The sequence below is a fragment of the Symsagittifera roscoffensis genome, chromosome 5 (assembly GCF_963678635.1).
Source record: "Symsagittifera roscoffensis chromosome 5, txSymRosc1.1, whole genome shotgun sequence".
In the NCBI taxonomy this organism is placed as follows: domain Eukaryota; kingdom Metazoa; phylum Xenacoelomorpha; order Acoela; family Convolutidae; genus Symsagittifera; species Symsagittifera roscoffensis.
Window position 1 is genome coordinate 32506872 of NC_087066.1, and position 14706 is coordinate 32521577.

Genomic DNA, 14706 nt, shown 5'->3' on the forward strand with positions numbered 1-14706 from the left:
TTATTTATCAATGCACGAAAAGAGATTATGCAAAGCCGTACAGATTGATTTGGTAATATAATTTCGAAGAAATCATGCGAACGGAAATTTTCAGTTAATGTCTGCTATAACTGCGGATGGCGCAAATGCACCCTCCCACCTCCCTCAGATGCAGGCAGTGGCAACCCAGTCCAACGGACCCCACCAGGTGAAATATGTGCTCACGCGAGGTCCCAACAACGCCATCAGAGCCTCCCCTGCAATGCCGAACACCCCCATCATCACGATCAGACAGGAGGGCGGGACACTCAGGGCGACGACATCGGCCCAAGGTCAAGTGCAGTTTGTTCACAATGGCCAGCAGTATGTGAGTTCCAGCCATCATGTAGGTGGTAACCCAATGCAATCTCACTTGGCTAGAAGAGACGTAGCAGTGGGCCACTTGAACAGCGTAAATGTACCGAGCACTGTCAATGTAACTGGAGGCAATACAGGAGTTCCATTGCTGCTGCGGAAGGTTGACCCCATATCACAACAGTTACAGGCGAGTCTTATCTACCATTTGAGACAGAATACAAGTTTTCAAACAGTTATTACGCTTGCAATTAGCAAGCGTTACCAAACCGGGTTAACAACTTGTTCAACAGAGTCACTTGTATCTTAATTCATATCGAATTCAAACTTCTATGCGTGTCGGCAACTTAACCTGGAGGGGTTCGAGTCTGACCAGGAGCTGTTTTTTTTTTCAATTTGGAAATCTTCTTTTCCAAAAATGTTGGCCTTTAGTTTGCGTGCTTATGTTTTGTCGGCTTATTGCCACATCTTATATTTGATTTTTTTTGTACTCATTTTTCAATGTGGTTGCGTTTAGTGTTCTAAATTACTCCTGCAATTTTTAATTTTACTAGCCTTGACTTCGTATATTTTGCTGTTTATTTTTCTGTTCAAACCCAATGCAAGTTATTGCGCTCGCCAGCTTTTTTCACTCGAAATTACACCAATTATCGAAAATTTTAAACCGGTTTTCCTACACTGCGGAAACTTGGAAAATTTATTTAATAGGGTTCGAATCACGGCTGCAAGGAATTGATTATGGTATGTCACTCGACTCTTTCCGACTTTTATTTGTGGTACCTGATTTTGCATGGAAAGCAGAAAGTAGAAAAAACTAAAACAACCCGAATACAAGGTTCCTCCCAACTTTCAGGGTTCAGATGGAAAAACTTTATTCGGCAAATCGATTGAGTTCTATGAAAAAAGCGCAAACCTCGCAATTTTGCTGTATTGATCTCTTAGCGTGTGGATCGTATATTCAATGCCACATTTTTGTCCTAGACAGAGTTGATAGTTTGAACCCAGCGACATTAGTTCGTTTTTTAGGCATTTGGTTATCGTCCGCGTAAATTCTCCAAACCTATGGTTCTTTCTCCTGGATTCCGATCTAAGGGTATCAATCTACATGCTTTATATGGGTCCGTTAGTTCTGGATTTAGTTCTTCGGTAGCCAATTTTTTGGCAATTTTTGCAATTGTTTTTGAAATCTCAACTCATTGTTACCCGAAGTATGTTAAAATACGTCTCGATTCATTTGCATTAAGGCAAGATAGTCCATGAGATACGTGCGTTCTCATGGCTGCTTTCTTGATATGTTGACCGTTTATCTGATCAAGTATCAATCGATTGAAAGGACTTGTTTTATCTGAGACTTGTTTAACATAGTTCTCATCAATTGGTTCAGATGGTGGGAGCTTTCAATGTACTCATTTTTCAATGTGGTTGCGTTTAGTGTTCTAAATTATTCCTGCAATTTTTAATTTTACTAGCCTTGACTTCGTATATTTTGCTGTTTATTTTTCTGTTCAAACCCAATGCAAGGTATTGCGCTCGCCAGCTTTTTCCACTCGAAATTGCACCAATTATCGAAAATTTTAAACCGGTTTTCCTACACTGCGGAAACTTGGAAAATTTATTTAATAGGGTTCGAATCACGGCTGCAAGGAATTGATTATGGTATATCACTCGACTCTTTCCGACTTTTATTTGTGGTACCTGATTTTGCATGGAAAGCAGAAAGTAGAAAAAACTAAAACAACCCGAATACAAGGTTACTCCCAACTTTCAGGGGTCAGATGGAAAAACTTTATTTGGCAAATCGATTGAGTTCTATGAAAAAGCACAAACCTCGCAATTTGTATTATTATCAAATTGGTACGTTAGGTTGAATCACATTCATGTCAGACTCTTTATAGTTCCGTCTCAAGACTTAGAAATTTTGACCGGTTGTATTGCAATGTTATGGCTTTTTGTGATAGTTTTAGTTATCAAGAGTAATCTCCTGGAAGTCTGTTGAAAGTTTAGCGCTACAGATGTATCATAAAAATGTTAACCAAGCCAGTTTGTTGTTTACCGCTGATGGTGCCAGGCTGTTGTTTTCATTGTTTTTCCTTTTCAGTTTTCCGCTATCGGAGATTATGGACTTTGATTAATCGTTTCATATAGTCCTTAAAGCAATAACATTAGAGCGGGAATGCGGCGCCTTTCTGAGAAAACTGAGGAAAACCCGTTCAAGGGGGCAGTTTTTGGTACGGAGAACCTTGCAAACTCTCAATCCTCAGCGGAGCTGAAAAAGAGTACGTCGTTAACTTCTGGGAAGGCTGTTTTCTTCCGAAGCTATCTCTGGCGTTTGAGAGACCATCAGTTTGGAAGGATGTTTGTTAACGTTGTTTTTCGAATTAATTGAATGAATTGTCTGAAGAGCGACTTTGGGTTGATCTGGTGTTATGCGATCGTTTTCATTGAGATGTTTTTTCTATTGCGATTAGCAATCCTTATGAAACTGAAACGTTTTTTTTTAAAGGATTTTTTGGGTTAATTTGTTTAACAGAATCACTCGAGTCGTTTTACCTTTGGTTAATATAAGTTTAAAATTCAAACGGTAGTTAGCGCTTGTGGCGCAGAGGGTATGCGCCTGCCTATAAAGACAAAGGTCAATGGTTGGAGTCCGGCTACGACCTGTTTTTTTGTAAGCGGAAAATTGTCCACGCATCTAAAAATCTTCGTCGGTCTTCTGTTTGCTGCTTTTTTATCGGCTTAGTGACCGCATCACCAACTTTGACTGAAGTTTGGTCATTTTTTACTCGATGTTAAAAACATATCAGTGTATTCAGGTTTTAGGCTATTACCTGAGTTCCAAGAAATTTTACCTATTTTTTTTGCTATTTGGTGTTTTTTTATGCTGTTCATTAAGAATTTTAGAAAGTTGTTTCCTTCAAAAATTCAAGTGTTCTGTGCATTTGGTGCCGTGGTAACACTCATGCTGGAAACGACGAATCCCAGAGTTTTGGTTTCAGTCGGGACCTGTTTTTTTTTTCGTGGAAACTGAAAGTTTTTGAATATCCTAGATTTTCGTGTCAGCTAGTTTTTGTCGGCTTAGGTCCCGCAGAAAGGTTAGTTTTCTCTTTAGCATTTTGAAACCGCTTTGTAGTCTTTCCAATGGTGCAGTTCTTTTTGCTTAAAGTTTTTTTGTCATTTTTTGCAACTTAATTGTCACTTCCAAACTGGCTCATTTAGACAATTTACAGAAAGAACTGTCTTGGGTTCTTTCAGATATACTCTGAAACTTCCATATCTTGTGGTAGTTTGAAACAGTCGAGCTTCACCTACGTTTCAAGCGCTATCTCAACGATTCTAATTCTGAGATTGAAAGCAAACGACAGTTCGCTAAGCAATTTCTCATTGCTATTTTTTGTTGCCAAGTTTGAGAGCAAAAACCGTATGCGATCCGTGAGCGCCAAAGCAACAGCGGGTGCTTTTTTAAAGGATTCAGATCGGCGATAACTTACCTCCAAATTTTTACCCCATTCGACCACCTCTTGAATGCTTTTTCGCTTGTCCATGTGGGTGGGATTTTTGTATGATGCGCTTTAAGGATCGAACTACCATGATAAAAACTTCAGAGTTTGAGATTTTTTTGTTAGCTTCGTCTCGTTCACGTTCACTGAGGGTGGAGCCTAGGGCATTCCTAGGTGACTGTTAAAAGTCGTAACTACAGTGCTGATATAAATTACCTGGACAAAACGAACAAAATTTGAATTTTCAAACACGTTTTCTCAAATTGGGTTAAGATTAGACATAAAGTGAAGAGAACAAAACTTAGAATTTCATCAGAATTAAAATGTTGCATTTTTTTCTCCGAAATTCTCAACCAAAATTTTACCCCAAGAATGGGATATTTTGGCTTTTTTCAATTGATCAAAAATTACGCCGAAACTACTTCGTTAATTGATAAGGAATATCTATCACAAGAAGCCTCTCACACAGCCCAAAAAGTTCTAGAAAGGTTAAAATTCAGTCAAATTCTCTCTAAAATTAAGGGAAAATATTTTTGCTTGATAGTCAAGAAACGTGGTTTTTATTATATGAAACCCAAAATCTTTGATTAAAAACTTAAATTTATTAAATTTTAAACAATTACTCAAATTTTTGGAGGTTTAACCTCTCTAGAACTTTGCTGGGCTGTGTAAGAGGCTTCTTGTGATATATATTTTTCATCAATTAAGAAATTAGTTTCGGCGTAATTCTTGATTAATTGAAAAAAGCCAAAATGACCAATTTTTTGGTTAAAATTTTGGTTGAGAATTTCGGAGAAAAAATTGCACCATGTTCATCCTGATGAAATTCTAAGTTTTGCTCTCTTCACTTTGTCGAATTTTGAAAAAAAAAACGCGTTTGAAAATTGTTCGTTTTGTCCGGATGATTAAAATCAGCACTGTATAATTAAGACTTATTGCTCTGTTTCTATTTCGACATTTTCTTCAGCATAATCAGATAAATTGGAAAGTATAAATGTCACGAAAAATTTGATCGACTTCTAATTTCGAAAACGGAAATTAATTGTCAGATTTCGCAGCAAATTACAAATTTTATTTACCTATTGATCCAGTTTTCTTTGGGTTAATTTTATCGAAAAAGTGTCATTTATGAATGGTTTAGAATTTCAAAGAGCTTTCAGTCTATCTTTTTTTTTCTGGGAAGTTTGAAAGTTTTGAGTAAATATGCTTGGTCTGGAAGTTGAGATTAATGGTCGAGGCAAACGACTGGAGATCAATTCCGAATCCTGGTATTGCCGGCAGTTGGTTGTTTGTGAGGCTCAAAAGAATCTGCAATTTGACATCTGTTTTTTTTTCAAGGATTAAAGTTTTTTTCTAGTTTCTGGTAACTTGGCCCATGTACGGAAGTTTTTTACTGTCTTTCCTCTAGCCATTTTGGAATCGACCGAGTTTACCGAGACTTAGGTTCAAGATCAATGTAATCATTATTTTTTGTCTTTTTTCATAGTTTGTACTGGAAGAATGCCACAGTCCGCACAATTTTTAAATAAATAGACTGTTTCTATAAAAAAAATTTTAGAAAATCTTTTTGCAATTTTGGAGAGGGGTGCACTAACTGTAGCGTTCAACAGCCTCATTAAAGTATTAAACATATTCTCATGGGACGCTCCCCTTTGGCTTATTACCTTTAACCGCCAACTTTTAGACATCGAGTCATTTTACCAACTTTTGACATCGAGATTCGAAATTATAAGAAGCGATGGAATCAAAAAAAGCTTTAATGCGATATCATACTCGACCGCTAAAACTTCTTGTTTTAGCACCTGAAAGAGTAAAAAATACATCTGAAGACAGTGTCCTCTCAATTTGTGGCCATAACTCTGATAAAAAAACGTATATATTTTTTTAGAACTTGGCCTGTAGTCGAAGTGGGAGTGCTGGTTTAGTTGGCACAACCCTGTCCAATATTGCAAGTGTTTCCCAATCTCCACAGCAGATATACAGTCAAGGCAGCTCAGTCAAAACTAGCATGGTATCTCGACCAGTCGCCATATCAACGATGCCTTCGCAGCAGACATTCGCAGCTAACCATCACCAACAACAGCTGTTGAGTAATCTCAAAGGCCAACAGCTGCAGGCGATGAGAAACCATCAGATACAAAATAATAGTAGGCTGAACCAGCAGGAACAGCTGGCATTGCTTCAAAACTTGAACAAACCAGTGGCAATGGCACCCGCAAATATCAGACCCAAAAACAAAGTCATGATGCTTCCTCCTTACCTACTTCAAAACACTTCCCTCCCAAAGCAATCAATACCAAACATCGACCGAGAGAAGATGCTGGAGTCGATCAGCATCAACAACAACAACCAAATAGGGTACAAAACTACTAACAAACTCAACAGTCCAGCTGCATCAAACCTCCCGGCTACTAGCATGAGCTCCTTCTCGCAATCGGTCAATGGCCTTTCAACAAGAGAGTTTTCAGAGTCAACGGGAGACGACAACAATACGCCTGACACTGAGTCCAGTGTGACCGAGGATTCCGAGACACCAGGCGTGTTCAATGCCTATATCTCACTCAGAAATGTTGTGGCATCCTTCCAAGTCAAGTGCTACCTCACACTGAGGAAAATTGCCCTAAGCACTCTAAACGTGGAATATAAACGGGAGTGTGGGGTAAGCTGTCGTTATTTTGAAGTCAGTTTCTTCTTGTTGTGTTCTGCGTTGTCTTATCCGTATAAAGAAAACGAACCCGTTACAATAATAGAGCGGTTGATGTATAGCTTTCAGTTTTCAAAATGAGCCTTGAAGGCAGTTCAGATTCTTATATAGATCGTGTTGATTTTTTTTTCTCGGAAAAGTCTTAAAATTTGTTCACGCTCAAAATTTGATTTTTCGAAGTTTGACTTTGGATTTTTAAAATTCGCTTCTTTTCCCTAGTTAAAAAGAAGACAATCTTTACTATCGAAAGGAAAAACTAAGGCTTTGAAAAACGTGTTGGACTTCTAATTTCGAAAGTGGATTTAGTTTCCAAATTTACCAGCGGAATAAGAACTTTCAACTATAGATCCATTTTTTTTAAATTGAGTTAATCTTATTACACTAGCGAGCTTCAAGCGTAGTGTATTAGACGAACCTTTTTTTTCTAACCTAACTCGCAAATCAAAACAAGCTCAATAAAGGTGTTCACTTCTGCTATAATCACGATCTCTAGCATTGGAAATTTCATAGCATCTGTTCTGCTTTGTTTGCGGCTTTTGTTTGTGATCAGGTAAGCGTCCGTGGCTGAGTGGTTAGTGCGTTTGACTCATAATCTGTTGGTTACAGGATCGAACCTGTCACGTAGCCGAGTTTTAAATAATTGAGGCTTATTTCTAATTTTTCATTTTGCCTTTTATAGAGCTGGTTTTTGTCGTGTTCTCGCTAGTGTTTGCTTAGCGTAGCTTCGCTCTGGGTAAAAGTTAGAAGATACTTTATCTTGAATTTTAAAGAGCTCTAGGGCTATAATTTTTTGAATTGATCTTTGAAAGACGAAGTATTTTCAAAAAACAAGTCAGTTCAGTTTTTGTTTCCTTGCGTACATTGACTCTGTTCCAGATGTCGGTTGGCTATGTTTTCGAACTATAGTTTTCAGTGATATTGTTTTTTCTATAGTGCTGTATTTTTCTGATATTGCTGATTTTCGTTCGAATTATTTTGTTGCTTGAAGCTCAATTGTAAAAAAAAAGAATTCACCTTTGATCATTTTTCGTGAAATTAACGCGCGATATTTTACGTTCCTATCATAAGCGTAAGCGGCGGTTTAAATCGTTCGAAAATGAATTGAGGCTAGTGGTTTCGTCTCTTGTCTCATTCATACGATAGAAGATGATAAAGGCGTACCTTTTTACACATGATGCGTGTGGAGATAAAATGAAGAAAAAAACTTAATCTTTTTGTTTGATCATTTTTTCGACCAACATTTTAATTGACCTCTGAAAATGCAGTCGGAAGATACGGGGTTTTAAAATGGTATACGACCAGTCTTTTTCTCGTTTATGATTCCAAAATTGGTCCAAGAAGCTTCATGTAGGATTGTGAGTTGCATTGATTTTGATAATTTCGTATCTTAATGCTGAAGGTCTGAAAGCTTTAAGTCATTAGCTTTCAAAGTTTCTTTTGTACGCACTAAAACAACAATAGTGCAAATAGCCTTAAAATGTGAAAGATTTATAGCTTTAAAAGTGGTGTTTAGTTTTCCGATGTTTTCTTTTGGCTACATTCTGTTGTTTTACTCAATTTTCGAACTTTTTTTAAAAAAAGAATTCTTTAAATGAACGTTAACTCTGCGAGTAGCTTACCTGATTTTAAAAATTCAAGCGGAATAAAAACTTTTGATCACTTTTCTCTAAGTGGGTTTATGAAAGTGTCAACATGCTTTTTAAATTGCTAATTAGCTTCCATGGTTCTCAAATGGCGCAAAAATAGATATTGTAGCTTGGTTTCAAATTTGGATATTAATTCTCTAATTTTCCAGCGGACTTGAAATAATCATTATTAATATAAGAATCAATTTTTCTCAATTAGATTTAGGTTTCAATGGAAAAGTATTATTCATGAAAAAATACTCATATTTCCAGGTGTTTAAATACGTAATTAAGAGTGTATGAACGCAAGCCTTAAATAATATCAAATATATACATGCTTCTTTCATATTTTTCGCGCATTATTTTGAGAATTTATCTTTATATTAATTCAAACCATTTCCTGGTAAACTGGTAATTTTATCGTCCTCGATATTTTTTCAGTTTACGTTTGAACAGTCTAATTTGTTTAGGTTTTCTGTTTGAGGAAATAAATTGGATTAAATGTCTGTTATTTTGGTTGGATGGCTTCTGATTAGCTTATCTTCGTCTTAGTTTGTTTGGACTTTGTTTCTAGTAACTTAGAGTCTTAGTCCTGGTTATTTTTAAAGATATTTTACTAAGTGACGCAATTTAAGGGCCACAAGGAAAAGTAAAATTGTCTCGATTTTTTTTCATTTTTTTTGACATGTCATTTTTTGTCTGCAAAGGCAGTGCGCGAGTTGAAGTTTTGTGACCTGCAAAAATAGTTATAGAAATTCAAATATCAGTTTGGAGCAATTTTGGCTACGTTTCGCAGCCCAAGAGGCGTCTTCCCATAATTCATCTGCTTAGTTACTCTCGGTAAGTTTTGTCTGAATGGTCATTTAAAGGTGGCAATCGTTTTCCGCTAATTAATTTCTTTCAACTGAATATAATTTGAGACAAACATATAGAAAATTATTTTTAAGTGAGTATTTTGCATCTTTTTTTAAAGAGTCGATGAGCGTAGTTCAGACTCTTTCATACGTCGCAATGATTTTTTTTAAATTTTTTCAGGAAAAGTCTGAAAATTTATTTAGGCTCAAATTCACTTTTTCGCGGTTTGACGCTGGATTGATTGTAAAGTTCGGTTCATTTCATTTGTTAAAAGAAAGGCAAAATCCTCAAACGAACAGCCAAATTGTAAATGTCACGAAAAAAGGGATCGACTTCGAGTTTCGAAAGTGGAATTGAATTATGGAGTTTCCCAGCGAACTAAAAATTTTACTGATTGATCCAGTTTTCTCAAATTGGGTTTATTATATCAAAAAGTGCCAATCATTAGTTTTTCTAAAGACCTCTAAGGTCGTCTAGTTGTCCTAGAAATTTGATTTTTTTTTTCAAAATAAAATCGTTTTTTTTTTTTTTTTTTTTTTTTCGTTTATTTTTGATCATTGGATCTTTTCCAACTGTCTGTTGGCTATGTTATCAGTTTTGGTAGCTGTCTCATTTTCTTCCGACTAGCTGCCATGCTATGTTTGCGTAGCATAGGAAGTGCTGCGAAGCTCTGTTTTGCCTCTGTGTTTCAAGTTTAATTCAAATTAAGTTCAATTCAAATATGTAGGGAAAATTACGCTCTCTAATCAGAAAATGTAAATGGAGGGAAAATGAAATTTAGCTCAGTTTCAAAAATGAGTTTTCGTTTTGGGTTTCCCAGCGGAATATTTTCAGCATCTGGCCTGAATCGCAGATTTTAGTTTCTTCGGAAGTTTTCAGTCTGAGATGTAAACCTTTATCGGAGTGAACTAAATTTCGGTCTTTTTGTCTAGGCTTCTATTTTTAAGTTCTTACAAAATTTACTTAATGTTTAGGCGCTTTTCCCACAACTGTCTAATAAACATGATATTAAGATTTTTCGGATTGGTTAAAATCAATAAACGTAGTTCAGATTCTTTTATAGTTCGTCATGATTTTTTTTCAGGAAAAGTTTGTTCAGGCACTTTTGCGTGGTTTGACTGTTGATTTCTTTTCTGTTTATTTCCTTTGTTGGACGAAGGCGAACTGCACTATAAAACAGCAGAAATGTAAAAGTCACGAAAAACGTGATTGACTTATAGTTTCGAAAACGGAACTTAATTGGTGGATTTATCAGCGAAATAAAAAATCTACCTATTGATCCAGTTTTTTCAAGTTGGGTTAATTTTATCCAAAAAGTGTCAAGCATAAATTGGTCCTGAAACTCAAAGCGCCTTGAGGCCATCATTTTTGTCTTCGAATTTTTAAGGTTGAGGTTTAAAACAAAAACAATCTGTGTTTTTTTTCTGTTTGCTTGCGTTTATTGACTTTTTTCAACTGTCTGTTGGCTTTGTTCTTTCTATGAATTTAGAAAATGAAGGAAGTGAAAGAAATCCATCTCTTTTTTTGTTTTTTTTCCCTAATTTGGCGATGTGTTTGAACAGACTTAAGTGATATGTATGAATAAATGTAAGGGATAGGCATGATGGAAGTTAATATGTTCAGAGAATTATGATGAAGCTGAGGAAGCCAGAAGTAACTGCCAATATCTGGTCTTCAGGCAAAATTACTTGCACTGGTGCTAAATCGTAAGTGAATCTTTCCTTTCTACTGCCTTGAAGTTTTTTTAATGGACTCTATTTGGAAAGTGTGTCTACAGAAATCGAAAGAAGTCATTTTGTTCTGGCAAAATTAGGGTTCTATTGTTACGTCGAAATTTTTCCTTTCTCGTTATAGCCAGTAGAAACAGTTGTATGACAAATCATTTTGTTTTAGTGCCTCAGAAGCCAAAGTTGCCTGTCGAAGAATAGCCAGAATTCTGCAGAAAATAGGGTTCAACGTCAGTATCTATTTCAGCCTAAGAACCAATGTTTTAAAATGTCAAAGTTTTCAAGAAGAATAAGGATAGCTAAGTGCAAAAAATGAGACCATTTGAATGAGACAAAATTTGATTTCAGGTGAAGTTCTCCAAGTTCAAAGTGAACAACGTATTGGCGACAACATCGCTGCCTTTCGGGGTGCTGCTTTCAAAACTAGCACAGACGGAGAAAATAGTTCAGTACGAGCCAGAGTTGCATCCGGCTGCCGTAGTCCGTTTCAAGGACATACCTGGAAAGCCCATCGCCAAGGTCTTCTCAACCGGCAGTGTAACACTGACTGCAAATAATGTGCAAGCAGTGCAAGATGCAGTGGTCGCTCTTTACTCGGTCGTTGAACCTTACAAAACGGCTAAAAGCGCACCGGCCTCTGAACTGACGGCAGCAGCGGGTGCAAAGCGAAGACAAAACGGAGTAGCGGGAGGCGCTGCGAGGAAACAGATGAAACGGGGCTATCCAGACAATGAGTTCGGATTTGACGAGAGTGATTCGTCCGATGAAAGTCAGTGCTCGGAAGACGAGTATTAGCCCGAAAACACTTGGGCCATTCGTTCGGTTTTCGGCTTATTTACAGTAGTTGGTGCATTATATTTCAGAGAGATTTACAAGTGTCAATTATGAATAAATGTACCAAGTATTGTAGAGTACGGCTGGCAATGGTTCCGAACTCAGCTATCATAAGATGTCTGAATGCTTGTGATATGTGTCATTTTCAACTCTGTTTCAAATCAGTAGTGCTGTGTGACTTTTCTAATTAACACAAAGTGCCAGGATCTTTTTCTGCATAATTTACTTTTTCATTCGTTTCGTATTTTGAGGGTTCTTTAATCTAAACATGTACAATTGACCATATTTAATCACGTGTTTCAAATAAGGTAAAGTGTTAAGTTTGTCACTATCCAACTTATACTAGAAGTTAAAATTGTACAACAGCAAGCTGCTTTTACTCCCTTGGAACCAAAAATGGATTTGAACATGATCAAAACGGTAACTTCCCAAATGACATAATTCCCAAATGGCATAAAAAAGAAACTTCCCAAAATGGCGTAAATTTCAAGTTTTTATTGTAATTCAAACGTTTTCTTTAAATTTCTCATTCTAACATTTTGCCAGGAACGAAAGCGTGAAGAAGATTTGAAATCAGTTGCTTCCAAGCAAATGCTAAGCGACAATTTTTTCGGAAAAATTGGCCACGAGAAACATATGAATATCCGCAAGCTTATGCTTTTTGCTTTTGATAAAAATGTCGACAATTTTATCCAGATAAAGTTTCAATCAACTATTGAATTGAATGTTTGACTAATTTTCTCACATGGTTCACGAAAAAGTTTTCCAATTTTTTTTAATGCAACTGTTGCATGAAATTTATGCCATTTGGGAAGTTTTTCATTTTTATGCCATTTGGGAATTATGCCATTTGAGACGTAATCGATCAAACCATGGGCAAATAAACTAAGCCTGGAGTGTGAAACAGGTTATAGGGTCTATTTAAACAGTTTGAAGAGTTGTAATCATCTTCTGGTACAATATGACATACTCAGCCATTTTTGATATTTCAATTGAACCTTTAAGAATTTAAAAGCCATGATTGGTTCTGAGGTGTGCTACGGATTAGAAGACGTTGCCCAATTTTCATAAATGATCTATCAATGGTGCTATAGATTAGTGTTCAGGTGATTTTTTCCACTCAGAAATTCCATCGCTGGTAGCTCAATATACATATTTAACAATAAAATTTTGGGGTAAATCTAGTTTTTCTCTAAAAACATCTCTTTAAAAGCTTGTCTTTATAAGCGCTTTTACAAATCTCCCAATGCTGTTTACAGTTGATTTTTTTTAACGAATTTTTACCAAAAAAGATATTTAAAAGTATTTGAACTACCAATAGCGTGTGTGCAAACCGGACCATCTTGTAAAATAGTCATAATAGCGGTAACTAGTAATTCATGCGACATTGGCCTTTATTTATTGATTTGGACGACAACTTTGAGCTAACCGGTGCCGTGATTACTTGACCTGACTAAATCCTGCTATATAATGTAATACTTTGAAGATATTTTCTAAGTTTCACATCTAAGCTGTCGTCCCACCCCATGATGTTTAACATTATTCGCCGTTAATGTAGTAAGTTGAATTAGATATATACATAATTCACAGGACACTTAAGGTAAAAAAAATACTTTGAGACCAATATTTTCTACTTATTCTCGAGACGCTCATTCTTCTATAATGGCTTAAAATTTACCGACGACAAAATTAACCAAGAGAGCAGCCGTTAAAGCAATGATATTTTGTTCTTAAGCTTAAGACGAATTAAAGACATAATGTTCAATAGAAACATAATAACAAGAGTAAAAAATGAACAGACTTCAGCTAATTTGAAAACGACCATCCAGTACCAGCTGCAGGTACATTTTGATCAATTTAAAGACTGCTCTTTGTGAAGCTTTCATTCATAAAAAAAACTTTGGCCATTTTTTTCAGAGCAGATATGTATAGATGTGATTTACCATTTGTTGATCTGGTTCAACTCTGACAGCAGCTGTTACGAAGAAGTCGGACATTATGGAATCAAACTCAAATAATTCTGTCTCAATGTTGGTGGGAACAAAACGGACTGTTAGCTTGACTGCAGATGGCAGTGTCTACAAGAAGTATGGTATATATTTAAAGGTGAGCTATATGTCGAAATACTAATGAATTACCGAGGATTATTGTTATGCTGGTGATCACTTGAGGTTTTAGCCCTGATTATCCACTGATATTTTGTCTACATATATCATTTAAAAGCTCGCAAGCGAAGTGTTATACGGCCAGTCAACAGTTTTTCAATGCTATCAAACCTGCGAATAAGTTAACCAGTTTGTCAATATGTGGGTTCTAATCATGCTCGATTTTATGCATTAATATATGATGCTACACTGTAAGTGCGACTATTTAGCGTGCCGGGTTAACCCCAATTCCGAACTGTTGAGTGATCATTCCAAATCGAATTGAAGCAATAGATTGATACTAATAATTCCCTACTAGACTCAAATTAAGTGTTTCATTAGTTGTTCCAATCGTCGAAAAGACGACGGAATATTCTTGCTGAGTAGATTTTTCTTCAGACTAATAAAGATTCGATGATCGTAGGGAAGACTTATATAGGTAGTTTGAGTTTTCAGAAATTTTTCTACTAATTTTTCACGTTCAAATTTGATTTTTCGCAGTTTGACTATTCGTTTCTTTACCCTTTCGATAGGTAAGGGTATTGCAATCGGGTTCTGGACTTTTTCCCCGTGGTCAATTTTTTAGGGATGATGAATTTGAAGATATGCTCTATTTCTTTGAAAGCTCAAATAAAACTAACCTTTATATAGGTAGTACATAGGTGTAGTCCATTTCCGGGGTTCATTTTTTCAAATAGTTTTCTCAAATAAAATGTTAAATTTTAATTTTTTTCGGGTTCGTGGTTTTCTGACAAGTTTCCGTCGATTCAATTTGTTTTTTAAAATTGAATCTATATTATCTGGTACTGCTTGTTATCGGCTTATTTTGCAAAGCTTCGGATTTTTTTGATTTTATAGTTTTTTTACTACAATTCTCAAAGTTCTGGATTTAGTCGGTTTTCCAAGTCTGATTTTTAATATTGTTATATATATTTTTTCTACGATTAAACGGTTTTGGCTGTTTTTATCGCATAATCAATTTCTATT

The 14706-nt window shown here is 36.0% G+C and overlaps 2 protein-coding genes across 4 annotated transcripts in view; both read left to right on the forward strand.

Moving 5' to 3' along the window:
- LOC134846307 (uncharacterized) overlaps window positions 1-14706 on the forward strand; it is a 112626-nt gene that overhangs the window by 58380 nt on the left and 39540 nt on the right. For all 3 annotated transcript variants that reach the window (XM_063863609.1, XM_063863610.1, XM_063863611.1), the window contains exon 2: window positions 13491-13681. In XM_063863609.1, the coding sequence (XP_063719679.1) occupies window positions 13574-13681 (108 nt within the window). In that variant the 5' untranslated portion in view covers window positions 13491-13573. The remainder of the gene's footprint in view (window positions 1-13490; window positions 13682-14706) is intronic.
- LOC134845847 (TATA-box-binding protein-like) lies at window positions 99-13199 on the forward strand. Its single transcript, XM_063862946.1, has 5 exons — window positions 99-523; window positions 5719-6489; window positions 10638-10720; window positions 10908-10971; window positions 11090-13199. The coding sequence occupies exons 1-5, from the start codon at window positions 149-151 to the stop codon at window positions 11534-11536; spliced, it is 1740 nt and encodes a 579-aa protein (XP_063719016.1). The 5' UTR covers window positions 99-148; the 3' UTR covers window positions 11537-13199.